Here is a 12,460-nt window from a genome sequence, read left to right as displayed (position 1 = left end):
AGTGGGTCCTGAAAACCCTGTAACTCACCTGATCTGTCATACAGCCCAGCAGGTGGCCTGCGTTGGTTGCAGAAAAACTGACTGCACGTAGTCCACATTCTGGAAATGCACCCCTGCCAGCCCTGAGCACTGCATCAGAGAGCTCAGGAGTGCTTCAGTTCATTGACACAAATAGGTGTGGAGAATCGAAATCCCCACAGCCAGCCCTCTTCCAGACTCCCTGGAGGAAGCGTCTGGAGGAGTGGTCCATCTCATAGGGAATATGGAGGCTCTGCATCAATGGGCAGCTCTGCAGGCAGCCCGTCGGTAACAGGCCAGAAGACTCCTCTGCCTCTCAGGTGAGGTGGGGTGAGAGAGGAGAGGGGCTCCCTCCTGAGCGCCTGGCTGGCTCTTCAGGGGTATGTACCACTGAGACTCTAGTTCTCAAAAGGCAGTGGTGTCCTCAGGTGCTTAGTGCTCGAAAAGATCTACCTCGTGTTAAAAATAAGTTATCGCCTTTTTCCCCCTAATTGAACAAAAAAATGGCCTTCTCTCCTTGCCTGCACCTCAGAAGGCCTTGGCTCTAGTAGGCCATTGAAGGCTTTCGAAATCTTTTCCTTCGCAACTTTTATTATTGATAGTTTTCAAAACTTACGGAAAAGTGGAAAGAACTTACATATTCAACAGTATACTCTACTCAGCTTTCCAGCACCTGGATTTAAGGATAGTTAACACTTAGCTGTATTTCTTTTCTATATATATCGTATTATCACCAGATATACTTGAAAGAAAGCTTCAGACATGAAATATCAGCACATATCTTCTAAGAAGGACGTTTTTCTACTTAACCACAGTACCATTATTGCTCCTAAGAATATAACAGTGATTTTCTATCATCTCTTGGCTACCCTTCTGTATCTACCTATCTACCTATCTCTATCTCGCTCTCTCTACCACTACCCCCCATCTCTCTCTTACCTCTCTCTCTGTCTCTCTCTCTCTCCCTCTCTATCTCTCTACTTTTGTTCAGATTCCCCGAATGTCCCAGGATGCCATTCCTAGCTGTCAGTTCCAAGCTGAGATCCAGGCATGGTTGGATTGGGGTCCTCACTGGGCAGAGCCATGGTTAGGTGGTTTGGTCTCAGTGTGGTTTCCAGCAGTCTCCTCCCCCACCTTCTCTTTCTTTTAAAAGACATTTTCTTTTTGATGAGAGCAGGCCCCAGTGCCTCTGGCTCCTGGCTCTTGCCAGCTTTCCTGCCCGGATGCCCCTTATCTCCCTTCCCCTGGTCCATTTCCAGGGACCTCCAGGCCTACAGGATGGCAGCTGGACCCCTGCACTGCACCTGTTCCAGGTCCTCCTATGCAGACAGGGCAATGCCTAGTTATTTCCCTTCGAGTATTAAGAAAATGCTAGTTTTCGAGTAAGACATTGTTTTGATAGTCACTCCAACAGAGCAAGTGGCTCCTCTCTCTCCCTGGCTCTGTGTCTCAGTCTTTTTAAATTAATTACAGACATTATCCTTTTCATCATTCAAATTGCCCTGAAATTGGCCCTGGGAGCCCCTTTGATCTGGCTCCGGCACCTTCCTCTGCAGGGCTGGACCCGCCATGTCAGCCATTGGGGTCAGAAGCAAGTATTTTCCAACTCTTATTGACTTATAGCAGAGGCAAAATCAGGGATGAAAACTACTACAAAGAATTAATCCTTCTCATGTTAATTCTTTTTTAAATTTTGTTTATTTCAGAAAAAAAAGGCTGTCCTGAATGAGGTAAGCAAAGTTAATTTCACCAATTTAAAAAACCTGTTTTGCTTTGGAGCAAGCTAACCAAGGGGATACTTAAAACACATCATTAAATTCTGGTTTTCAGGAAAGCAAACCAAACCAACATTAGACTTAGGATGTCTAAGAAATAGAAGCATTGGATAAATATTGGAATAAGTTTACACTTTTAAAATTCATTCATTAATTTATTCTTTCAGATGCTTTCACTCATCATCTGTCTGTGTCAAGCAGTGTGACAGGCTGAGATGCGTGCAAATGAGCACGTAGGACTTGGGACAGTACAGGGATCAGGGCTACTGTCCTGTAGGCCAGGAGGGTCCCTGTGAGGAGGGTCCAGGGGAAGGGAGAGAAGGGGCATCCTGGGCAGGAGAACTGGCAGGAACAGGAGCTGGATGTCCATGTAGCTAACAGCAGGAGAGGAAGCTGGAGGGAGGTCAGCAACAGGACAGGTGGGTTAGGAACCTGCAAGAGCAGCGAGGGTCTGAGCCACCACCCTAAATTCTTAGTAGTGTGCTAGTGAAAATAAACCTTGACCTTGTTCAAGTCTTGGAAGCCTCTCTAGCCTTCCACCCTTCTCTCTTACCCTTCTGGGGCTGCAGTGTTTTTCCATCTGGGCTGCGGGGAAGGCTGCAGTCTCTAGCACTGAGAATGGGCAGCTGGCTGCAGGACTTCCCACTGGCTTCTTCCTGCTGTTCTGTGGGCCAAAGCGTTAGATGAGGTGATCCAGGCAAGGACTTTGAGCCCTGTTGTTGCCTAGCTACCAGGTGCACCAGCAAGCAGCCAAAGCTCTGCCTGGTGGCTGGAACTGTTCTTCCCAGGAAGTTGCTGTCCTTGAAACCCTGTTAGCTCACCTGATCTGTCATACAGCCCAGCAGGTATCCTGGGTGGGGTGCAGAAAAACTACACACAACCCACATTCTGGAAATGCACCTCTACCAAAGCTAATGCTGTACTCAGGGCTACACCCTGTAAAGTGCAGGCCTCAGTGGCGGGTGGCTAATAACATGGGATGCTTCCCAGTCTTTCTGGAGTTGTATCTGCAGTAAAGACACCCTGGGCAAGGGGATCCAGCATGCTGCAGGCTTTGGCAGCCCGAGGCTTCAGTGAGGGAACATGGATAGCTCATGTCCAGGTCCTTATGGCAATGAGCTCCTCCTGCTAACCAGTGCTGGGCTGCCAGAGTGGCCTGTCACTCCACATTCAGGAAGGTCCCCTACTCACCACTGTGCTTGTCCTCAGCCATGGACACCGGGTGCCACCTCAGTACTCAATTCCTGGCCTCTGCATCCTCATCCTGCTTATTCATATGGTCCCAGCCTCGCCACCTGGCCAGCCATCCCGTGACCATTCCCTTGTCCTTACCAGCTGCAATGTCCATTTCAAATGTCACTGTCTGGCCTTGCCTCCTGTCTCCTATTACTCCCGTAGTTCTGAGGCCCTTCCTCCACCTTTACCCCATGGTCTTTGATACGCTGGCCGTCCCACCTTCCTGGCCTGCCACACCCTGCTGTGTGCCTGAACTGCCTTGTTTCATGGTTCAGGGTCATCATACTTTCCTGCAGACCCCATCCCTGGTGAGTCTTTGTCCTGCCTTCTTTGTCCTTGCCCCTGCCCCAATTATGACTGGAGGAAAGCACATGACATGTGACCCCAGGCGGGTAGCCTTGAGCACTGCCCAGGGCCCCCTTGTCAGTTCACCCCAACTCCTCACCTCCCTGGAAGTCTTGCAGGGCAACCTGAGACTTGACCACCTGGAAACCCTTTGGTGCTTGGGTTTCTTCTTGGTGGTGTTTCTCATCTCAGGTCTGCAGTGTCTCTGCCTTGACCCTCCTCCAGTAGCACCCAAGGGCAGCAGGTGGGGCACACCCCTCACTGCTATGCAGGCAGCCCAGGGCACACTGGTCTCCCCAACAGTGGTCAGCACCCCCACAGAGTCCCAGCACTCCTCCTGGCCAGCAGACCGCACCACCCCAGCACCAGCTGGCCTGCTCCTGTCACTCTCCAGAGCCCACCACCTCATGCTATTGTGGAAATCTTACTTTTCACCCCAGACCTGCTCTTCCCCTGGCATTGCTCATCTTCAGATGTGATGCCCACCACATACCCGCTTGCCTAGGACAAAGGCATTAAGATTATCCTACCACCAATCCAGCCAAAGCTGGAGCCACCTTTGAACAAAATCAGCCTCTTCTCCAGGTCTGCAGCTCCCTCCATAGTTCAGACCCCATCTTTCCCCATCACAAAATCAGCCTCTTCTCCAGGTCTGCAGCTCCCTCCATAGTTCAGACCCCATCTTTCCCCATCACAATAGTCTGCTCATTCCCCGCCGCCCCCCCCCCCCCCCCCCGGCAGCCCGTCACAGCAGCTAGGCAGATGCTTTTAATGTCAGCTAGTAGCATGCTTAGAAAAAACTCAGAGTTGTTCCTACCAACCTGCTGCTGACCATGCACCACCCCTCCAGCCTGGTTCCTCCAGCGCACCTTGAGTCCAGCATGTCACTGGCATGAGGGCTGCTCCCGGGCACTGACATGTCTTGCCCCTCACTTTATTCAGGACCGGGCTAGAATGGTAGGTCCTCGGAGAGCCCCTTCCAGTGTCCCCAGGCCCATCACTCCTGCCCATGCCCTGGGTTAACTTCTCCCAGCATGTAACAGTGACACTTGCTCATCTCTCCCTTAGAATGTAAGTTCCTGCAGGTAGGACCCACCTCTCTTTATTTTTTGGTTTTTATATATATTTTTTTCAGTTGTGGGTGACACAATACCTTTATTTCATTTTTATGTGGTGCTGAGGATCAAACCCAGGGCCTCACATGTGCCAGGTGGGCGCTCTGCCACTGAGCCACAGCCCAGCCCTGGCCCACCTTTCTTTTCACCACTCTACCCCTGGTTCCTAGAACAGTGCTGAGGTTCTGAACCACAGGTTTTGCGCGGTAACAGCTTTGCTCATGCTAGATGTCCCCTGAAAATAGTGTGGAAGGATTCAGTATGAGCTTTTTCAATGAATGAGCCAGTGAATGGTCCAGGGACTCCACGGGAGGCTGAGCACGTGCTGTCTCAAGTTCTGCCTCTTCTCTCCCAACACCTCTGCCCTTTGATTCTGTGTCTGTGAAGTAAGATGATGATCAGGCCCATTTTATAGCATCGCCGCAAGGACTGTGTCACCACATGCAAGCTTCAGGCACAGAGGGTCCTCATGCACCTTCCTTCAGTCTTTGGTTGGCTTGATTTCCTGCCAGGGCAGTCACCTGACTAACTGACAGTACTTCCTGTAAGGCTCCTGGGGTAGTCTAGGTGATCGCTGTACTTTCAGTGAGTCATTTATCCTTTATAGCTGATGGCATCTCACCTTCCTTTGACATACTTGATCCTTAGTCTGTGTTTATGACAGTTCCTTCACCTTGCCTTCTAGAAAAAGCAAAAGGTCTTGTCTTTTCCTGACAGTCACTATAGGAGCATCTGGACCTCTAAACTCGTCCTATCAGGGCGCCACACACTTGCTTGTCATTCTCCTGTGTTCTGAGAGCAGCCAGTCCTCTAGCACACTGTGAGTTCGATCCAGGCAAGAGGCAGGATCGTTCGAAACCCAGGGCGTCCCTTGAACCGCAGAGTGTGGACTTCAGGCCTTGCGAGCATTGTGCACACTTGTAAGAAACCCACTAGGGTTAAGGCCGAAGGATAAGCAGTTCCTTATGATTGTTCTAGAGATCTTGCTGTGCCCTTTGTGATTTTTAGAAGATGTCTGTAATGTAGGTGAAACAGAAAAACTATCCAATGTGAAAACACATCTGTGTGAAGTATGGTCTGATGAGAGCAGCCACATGTGCCTCCGCCTAGCGTCTGACTGGTGTGTGTTCCAGTGGTTCCGCCCGCTGCAGCATGGAGTCGCCTGAGCCTTTTCTCCCCGGGTGCGGGCTGTTGAGGGAGAGTGAGAGAGGAGGCTCTCTGAGCTGCTCTTTTGGTTGCACAATAGTACAGGAAGGTGTTCCCTCGCCAGTAAAGCTTTTGCTTCTAGAATCGTCCTTAACTGCTCCCCACCATCTTCCAGGGAAATGAAGTTTTCCTCTCCCTCCTTTTTCCCCTGCCAGGCGGCCACATTGCTTCAGGCAGTTTTCAAGGGACATCTAGCACGAGCAAAGCTATTATCAAGCAAAACCTGTGGTTCAGAATCTCCAGGTCTGCCGGGCTTTCCAGACCAGGTAACATCCAGGTGGCGGGACACAGGTCCAATTCTTTCCATCGCCTCTTCTCTCACGCGTCATCAACAAAAGAAAGCTCAGGGCTCTGTCTTGCTGTCTTATGGCGCCAGGTGGGTGTGCCTCACACTCCAGCCCGTGGCCTGTGAGCCCAGCGGTGGCACCTCTGGTGCAGGACTCTGCCTTAAAAGCCAGATTGTCTGAGGCTGGAGACTGTCTCACAGCAAAGCCAGGTGCCCAAGGGCATGCCCCCACGTCAGCCCCCTCCTCAGCAAAGATGAGGTATTTATTCTAAGAATCTCCAGAGTTTAAAAATGAATACCCTACAGTCAGGAATCCGATCAGGACAGCAGTGGTGGGGGTGCACCTGGAAAGGCAGCTCGTCCAGCCCTCCATGCTTCGTGTGCTGCGCACAGAGCCACGTCAGCAGGGCTGGCCAAACGGTTCTCCCCCCTGCTGTCATTATGCTGCAGAGCTCTTCCACACCCCATGTCCCAAGCCCCAGCACCCAGGCCAAGGACAGCTCAGGACAGGAGGAGGCCATCACCATCATCCAGTCCGTCTTCCGGGGACACCTGGCACGGACCAAGCACAGCAGGTGAGTGGGGACTGAGGCACACTGCCAGGCTATGTCATGGGGAAGCCGGGTGCAGGGGCAGCCAGTGGTGCCAGGCACAGGGGCATGGTGGTAAGCTGGTGCAGCGCCTGCTGCCTATAGCCATGGCAAGAGTTGGACCTTTTGGGAAATTCCTGCTTCATGTGGACATGGTGTGGACTGCAGGATCTGGCCCTCCAGAGCAGGGCTTCTAGAGTGGAGCCTCGATGCTGGGAGGGGACAAGGTCAGAGGCCACCTTGGTGAGGCACCTGTCATTTGGTGAACTGCTGTCAGCCTGGGCTAATACCATCCCTTTTTAAAGAAAAACATGGCATGATCCCAGAGTTCGACAAGACGCGGGTGTTGCCAGCGTCCTCCCGCAGCCATGCATATGCTGGCCGTGTCCCCGGGTCCCTGCTAGAGTTCCCTTTTTGGTCAGCTCGCAAGGGTGGGGTTTGCAGAAGTGAAGGGATGATTCGGGGCCCCCAGGGATGTGCTGCTTGGAAGCCAGGCCCGCACTTCCCCAATCCACCGTCACACTCTCCTCCTTAGACACTATGCTCCCAGTCCACGTGGCAGAAAAGGGCAGCCACCCATGGCTTTTGAGTGTGCAGCTTCTCTCCGCAGGAGAGCCAGGCCAAGTCTGAATCTCACGGTTCCCAACCACACGGTGTAGGACACACCAAGTGCTTGGCTTAGGTTGGCCACCACCCCGGTGCAGTCAGCCAGACCAGGAGGTGGGTGGCTGGGTGGTTGTGGTCATGTTCACTGGGAACCAGAGACGGAGGGGCAGGAAGATGGCTGCAGTTGGCTTATAAACCTGTGCGGCCTGACCTCGGTGTGTGCCCAGAGGACACATTTGAGGCTCTTCAAGGCCCTAGGCATGTCCAAAGCACAGTGTCCATCTGGTGGACAACCGCCCAGGCAAGTTGGTGAGCGCTGTCCAGGCCCCTCGGTCTGTGTCCTCTGATGCAGCCTCAGTGGGCTCCTTCTCTGTTCCAGTGGCAGCAGTGAAAGAACAGACACCTCTTCCCCTCGGAGAGCTGCTCCAGCCGCGTACCCAGAGGCCTCCCCACCCTCCCTGACAGCTTCTCCTGGTAACGTCATGTATTTGATTCTGACACAAGGGGCCACTGGCCAAAAGAGTAGCCACCTTGCAGGCAGCTTGGGCATGCTTGTCACACAGTGGCCACCACCCCTGAAGCCAGGAAGAGCCTCTGCCAGGCACTGCAGCCAGGAGCGCCTTGCTGACAGTTCTGCTGTCCACATGTCCTCTCTGAGCACCCAGCTTTGTGTCTTTGTTCTCCTCAGCTACAGCCTGAGCTAGGTGGCTTCCTCCCTGGGCCAGTGTCTGTCTGTTCCTTGGTTTGTTTGTTTCCCTGCTCCACCCACACTGAGGGTGATTCCCACAGGCCGCAGCCGTTGGGTCACTCTCATGTGCAGAGTGGAGAATGGTGCATAGACAGCTTGGAAGTCCCTTTCAGACCCCAAACCAAAGCATCTATGAGTGTGTTTCAGATGCGTCCTGCTTCATGCTTGAGTGCAGACCCCCTGCAGCTGCTCGCAGTGGCTGCCTCGCCACTGGAGAGCTGGCAGGAGAGAGAAGGCAGTGGGAGGTTTGGGGCCATCACAGACAGGGAGGTGGAGTCGGAAGCTTAACCTGTGAGCACAGCCTGCCAGGTCCTGGGTCACCGGACACCCTCACACAGGGCAGTCTTGGCATGTAGCTCTAGGTCTCTGGTGGAACCCAGAAGGATGAGTGGGAACAGAGCAGAGCACTTGCTGTGAGGGAGAAACAGACAGGTGGCAACAGGTCGGTGACAGGACTGCCATGCCTTCGGCAGAAGGGGGTCCAATCTGCATGTCTCTTCAGGTGAGAACAGCAAAGCGAGCGGTGGGGAGGATGCAGAGGACGAGCCAGGGGAGCCAGCAGGTGCTCGGCCCCACTCCGGTAAGTGGGGGCTGACGGCAGGTGGAGCTTGTACCTTCCACACAGTCCCCCTTGTTCTCTGATGACGGAATAGTCACACTTAAGGATAAGCCATAACCCTGAGCCTTCCCAGCCCTTAGTGGCCTGTGTGCCCTCAGCCGGCCACCCTTTCTGGGGGGACACGCATCCTCCCCAGTTAGGAGGCATGTCTTGGAGAAGCTCCTACCCAGGCTGAGAATCACTCCACGTTTAGCCTGGAAATCACATCTGGAGTTGCGTTTCGTCTACTTGAGTCATTTTTTCCATGGCTTTGTTAGAGCTAGAAAACTTTGGACTTTAGTATTCTCTCTCAAACTTGCATCTGCAAAGCTGAGTGAGCAAAGATCGGCGGCCCTGGGATGTTCAGGACACGCAGGCACCAAAAGGCTTTAAATGATTCCCTCAAAGCCCAGTTTACACTTGTCTAGACCCGGAATTTGGTGGCCTTTAGATTATTTGATCAGGGCTGAAGTGTTTACTGGTGTTGCTTTTTCCTCCTCTTGCTAAATGTAAGTAAAGTTGAAGAGGCAGATTCACCTGCCCAAGAGTGTGACCTCAGACCCCATCCAGGTTCTCTGCTGCCGCTGGCCTGAGGCCACAGGTCTGTGTGAGTGTAAGTTAAACCCTTGTTTGACCTGATGGTGTTATTTTAAAAGAAAAAGAGAGAAAGAGAGATGATAATGGATGTTTTTAACTTCATAAGTTTCCACATCATATTAATTTCTTGGAAGTTGCAGGAAAAATAAGTCCAACGCAGTTCCATCATCTGCTGGTAGTTTCCTTCCCTGTTCCTAAATTTCAAGATAGTGACTGGTTACTTTTTACCAGCAGTAAGATTAAGGTTCTTTTCTGAGAGCCCTGGGACTCTGCTGTGGTGGAAAATGCCCCTTCCTCAGTGCAGCCCTCGGCACTGCCTGTCCCCAACTCAGCCTGCAGGTGGCGCCTCTTTGCAGCATAGAAGAGTTTCAGCTGTCGCCAGTACCCTTTGCCTCATCCGGAAGCCACACCGGAAGCCAGGAACCTGGCTCTCTCACACAGGTGGCTGCTAGCCTTCTCTGCACAAGGGCTGGCCACCCACCCAGGGTCCAGACTCCTTTTGCAAATGTTTTGATTTCAGTGGAACTATTGACCACACTGTTCAGAGCTAGGAAATAACCAGAGGACGTTCTGGCAGTGTGTCCATTGGCTCTGCAGGTCTGGCCTTTGGCTCACTCCTTCTGGGCAGGACCTTAGTCTTGCCCACCAGGAGTTGCTGGTAGTGTGGTGTGTCCGTGCTGGCAGGCCTAAGAAGAGACCCACTTGTGACTTGGTGTGGCTGGCCGACCTCTCTGTTTTTTTTTTTTTGTTTTTTTTTTTTTTCAACAGGGTCCTCTCCCTTGGGGCTGCAGCCCGTGAAGTCCCCAGCCCTGGATGACATTAACTCCGATGACTCTGATGATGTCGTCTTTGTGCCATCTCTGCCCACAAAGAAAAGCCCCTCCCTGTTCTAGGTCCCTGGCCATTGTCTCCAAATGGTGACAGTTGACAGGGACAGGTTAGGTAGAGTTAAAGGACAAAGCACATTCTAGAGGATTCATAACTAAATTGGAAAGATAATTTATCTTCCTAGGGAAAGAATGATACCCCCTAAGCACCTCAGCATCTCCATCAGTTTTCTTGTGTTTTGCTCTTTGGTCTGTTTGAGGAATCCTGGCTGCCACTGTCCTACTCTCTGGGGAAGCCCAGGGGCTACATTGCTCTGCCACCTCCTGCTACAGTGCACAAAGTGGTTTTCAGTGCCCCCAGGCACATCCACCCTGAACTGGGGGCAGCCAGGGAACTCTGCAAAGATGGTGCTCTCCTAGCATCTGACACCTGCCTTTGACCTTGACCTGTGAGGAGCCGCCTCATCAGGAGTCAGTGCATGCCACCCTTCCTCATCCTGGATGCCATCACCAACCTTGGCCTAGAGGGTCCAGCAGAAGCACCCTGGCACCTTTGGGGGTGAGCCAGGCTTCCCCAGCTCCACGGCAGGATGCAGCCATTTCCAAGCCAGTGAGGAGTTGCAGATCCCAGGATCCCGCCGTGAGCTCCCTCCCACAGGTCCCCTTCTTCCTCTCCCTTCCTGGGTGCTGCCTAGAGCTGCTTTCCTAGAAAGGAGCCTGGAGGGAGTCTTGTCAGTGGACAGACACCGGAAAGTGCAAGAGGACACTCACAGAAGCAGCACCACACCTGGTTTTACAAAAGCAACCTGGGGCTGCTTCCTGGCTCCATGGCAGGTGCAGTAGCCTCCAGAGTCATCCCCAGGTGAGCAGGGCTAGGAGCCAGGCCTGTCATCCTGGAGAAGGCCAAGTCCCAGGTGGGGTCCCCGGGTGAGCAGGGCTAGGAGCCAGGCCTGTCATCCTGGAGAAGGCCAAGTCTCAAGCTGGCAGCTTGAGGTGTATGCTGTGGAATTCCCATGAGCCCACAGTTTTGGTCTCATCTGTGAAATTAACCCTTGCTGATGGATAAAAATGAAGAGCCTTAGTTTGGAAAAGGTTTTGAGAACGTCCAGACCCTGAGTAGCCCAAGTCCACTCTATAGAATCCCCACAAACCAGGCAGCCTCAGTGCCAACCACTCAGGACTCAGGAACTTCCCATCCAGGGCTGGCCACTGTCCTCAGAGAGATATGATATTAGAAAGCTCCTTCATGAACCACACTGATGGGGGCACCTGAGGGATAGTTTAATCGGTTGGGTGCCCCTCAACTGAACACCCAGTCCTCTTCAACAGGGCGCCTTCCAGTGTGCTCTCTGGGGAGTTGGGCTGCATTTGGCTCCAGCAGGGTCTGGCAGGGACTGGAGCTCTGTGCTGACCCCCTGCCCAGAGCATGAGGGTCTCCCTGTTGCTCTGGAATGTGGCTGAGTGAGGTTGGAGGACCTGTGTCACCACACAGGTCAATGTCCAGTGCCTTCTCCACCTGGGCTGTTTACACAGTGGGTAGAAAAACAATGGAGCCAGGAGCTGGCTGGTTTAATTTTTTCTGTATTTGGACTGTGGGCCACTGAATCCATTTTCCCACTGAACTCTCTGGAATCGTGACTGACTTCATGTCTGACATGAGCCCTCTGTAGACCCCCTTCATTTTGTCCCTTAGGTCTGTTCCCTGGCAGCCTGCAGCCTTCTTCAGAGCTTTAGGCCCACCCACTGAGTGCAGGAGGCAGCACAGGTGGCCCCAGGGTGCCTGCTCATCTGCTGGGCCCAGGGGGCCCATTAAAGGAGGGCATCCCTACCTCACACATTGATCCCTGGGGACCAGTGGCCGGAGTTCTAGGTTATGGGGTTGAAGGAGATTTTTTGCTGACAGGGACGTCCCTGCATCAGGTTTCGTGAACAAGCTTATACTTCAGGAGAGGCTGCTGGGAGTAGAACGGGTGCCCCAGCCCGTGGCCAAGGTCTGCCCATTTGAGGCATCCCACTTCACAGGAACCGTAAGGGGCCTGGCCAAGGAGCAGGGCCGAGCAGGTCAAAAGCAGCCCCTGGGCTTGAATTTTCCAAGAAAATGCCTTGAGAATTGTAAATATGTACATTGTCCTGTCTGTATTTTGGTTGACATTGTTGATCTATTAAAAGCAAATGTTCTGTCTTAAAGCTACCTCAGTAAGTGACAATACCTCAAATCTGCCTTCGGCCGCCAGCATCGGCTATTCACCCAGTCCTCTGCTGGGACTGCTTGCCTGGCTGCTGTGCCATAGAGGAAGTCCCTGGCACCTGTGGTGCAAGGCCTGGGCTCTAGAATGGTGGGCCAGGGAGCTGCCGCTGGCTCAGGCAGGAGGGGAAGGGGCCAGTGGCCAGGTCAGCCTTGAACTCCACCTTCCTGTGATGGTGCTGCATTGCACCCTCCTGGGTAACAAGACAGCCAGGGACACAACCCTCTATTGCAGGAGTGCAAGAGGAAGGGGTCCGACCCTGATCTT

General features: G+C 53.0%; 1 protein-coding gene across 4 annotated transcripts in view; it reads left to right on the top strand.

Annotated features, from left to right (window-relative positions):
- Positions 1-10,861, top strand: part of IQCE (IQ motif containing E) — a 45,434-nt gene extending 34,573 nt beyond the window's left edge. For 3 of the 4 annotated variants that reach the window (XM_079121054.1, XM_079121055.1, XM_079121057.1), the window contains exons 17-22: positions 1,725-1,748; positions 5,851-5,961; positions 6,432-6,556; positions 7,557-7,651; positions 8,428-8,505; positions 9,886-10,861. In XM_079121054.1, coding sequence (XP_078977180.1) covers positions 1,725-1,748; positions 5,851-5,961; positions 6,432-6,556; positions 7,557-7,651; positions 8,428-8,505; positions 9,886-10,013 — 561 coding nt within the window. In that variant the 3' untranslated portion in view covers positions 10,014-10,861. The remainder of the gene's footprint in view (positions 1-1,724; positions 1,749-5,850; positions 5,962-6,431; positions 6,557-7,556; positions 7,652-8,427; positions 8,506-9,885) is intronic. The other variant, XM_079121056.1, reaches the window with a different exon arrangement.
- The last annotated feature ends 1,599 nt before the right edge of the window (positions 10,862-12,460 follow it).

The sequence above is a fragment of the Sciurus vulgaris genome (assembly GCF_902686455.1).
Source record: "Sciurus vulgaris genome assembly, chromosome: 18".
Taxonomy (NCBI): domain Eukaryota; kingdom Metazoa; phylum Chordata; class Mammalia; order Rodentia; family Sciuridae; genus Sciurus; species Sciurus vulgaris.
This window is presented reverse-complemented; position numbering and strand designations above follow the sequence as displayed.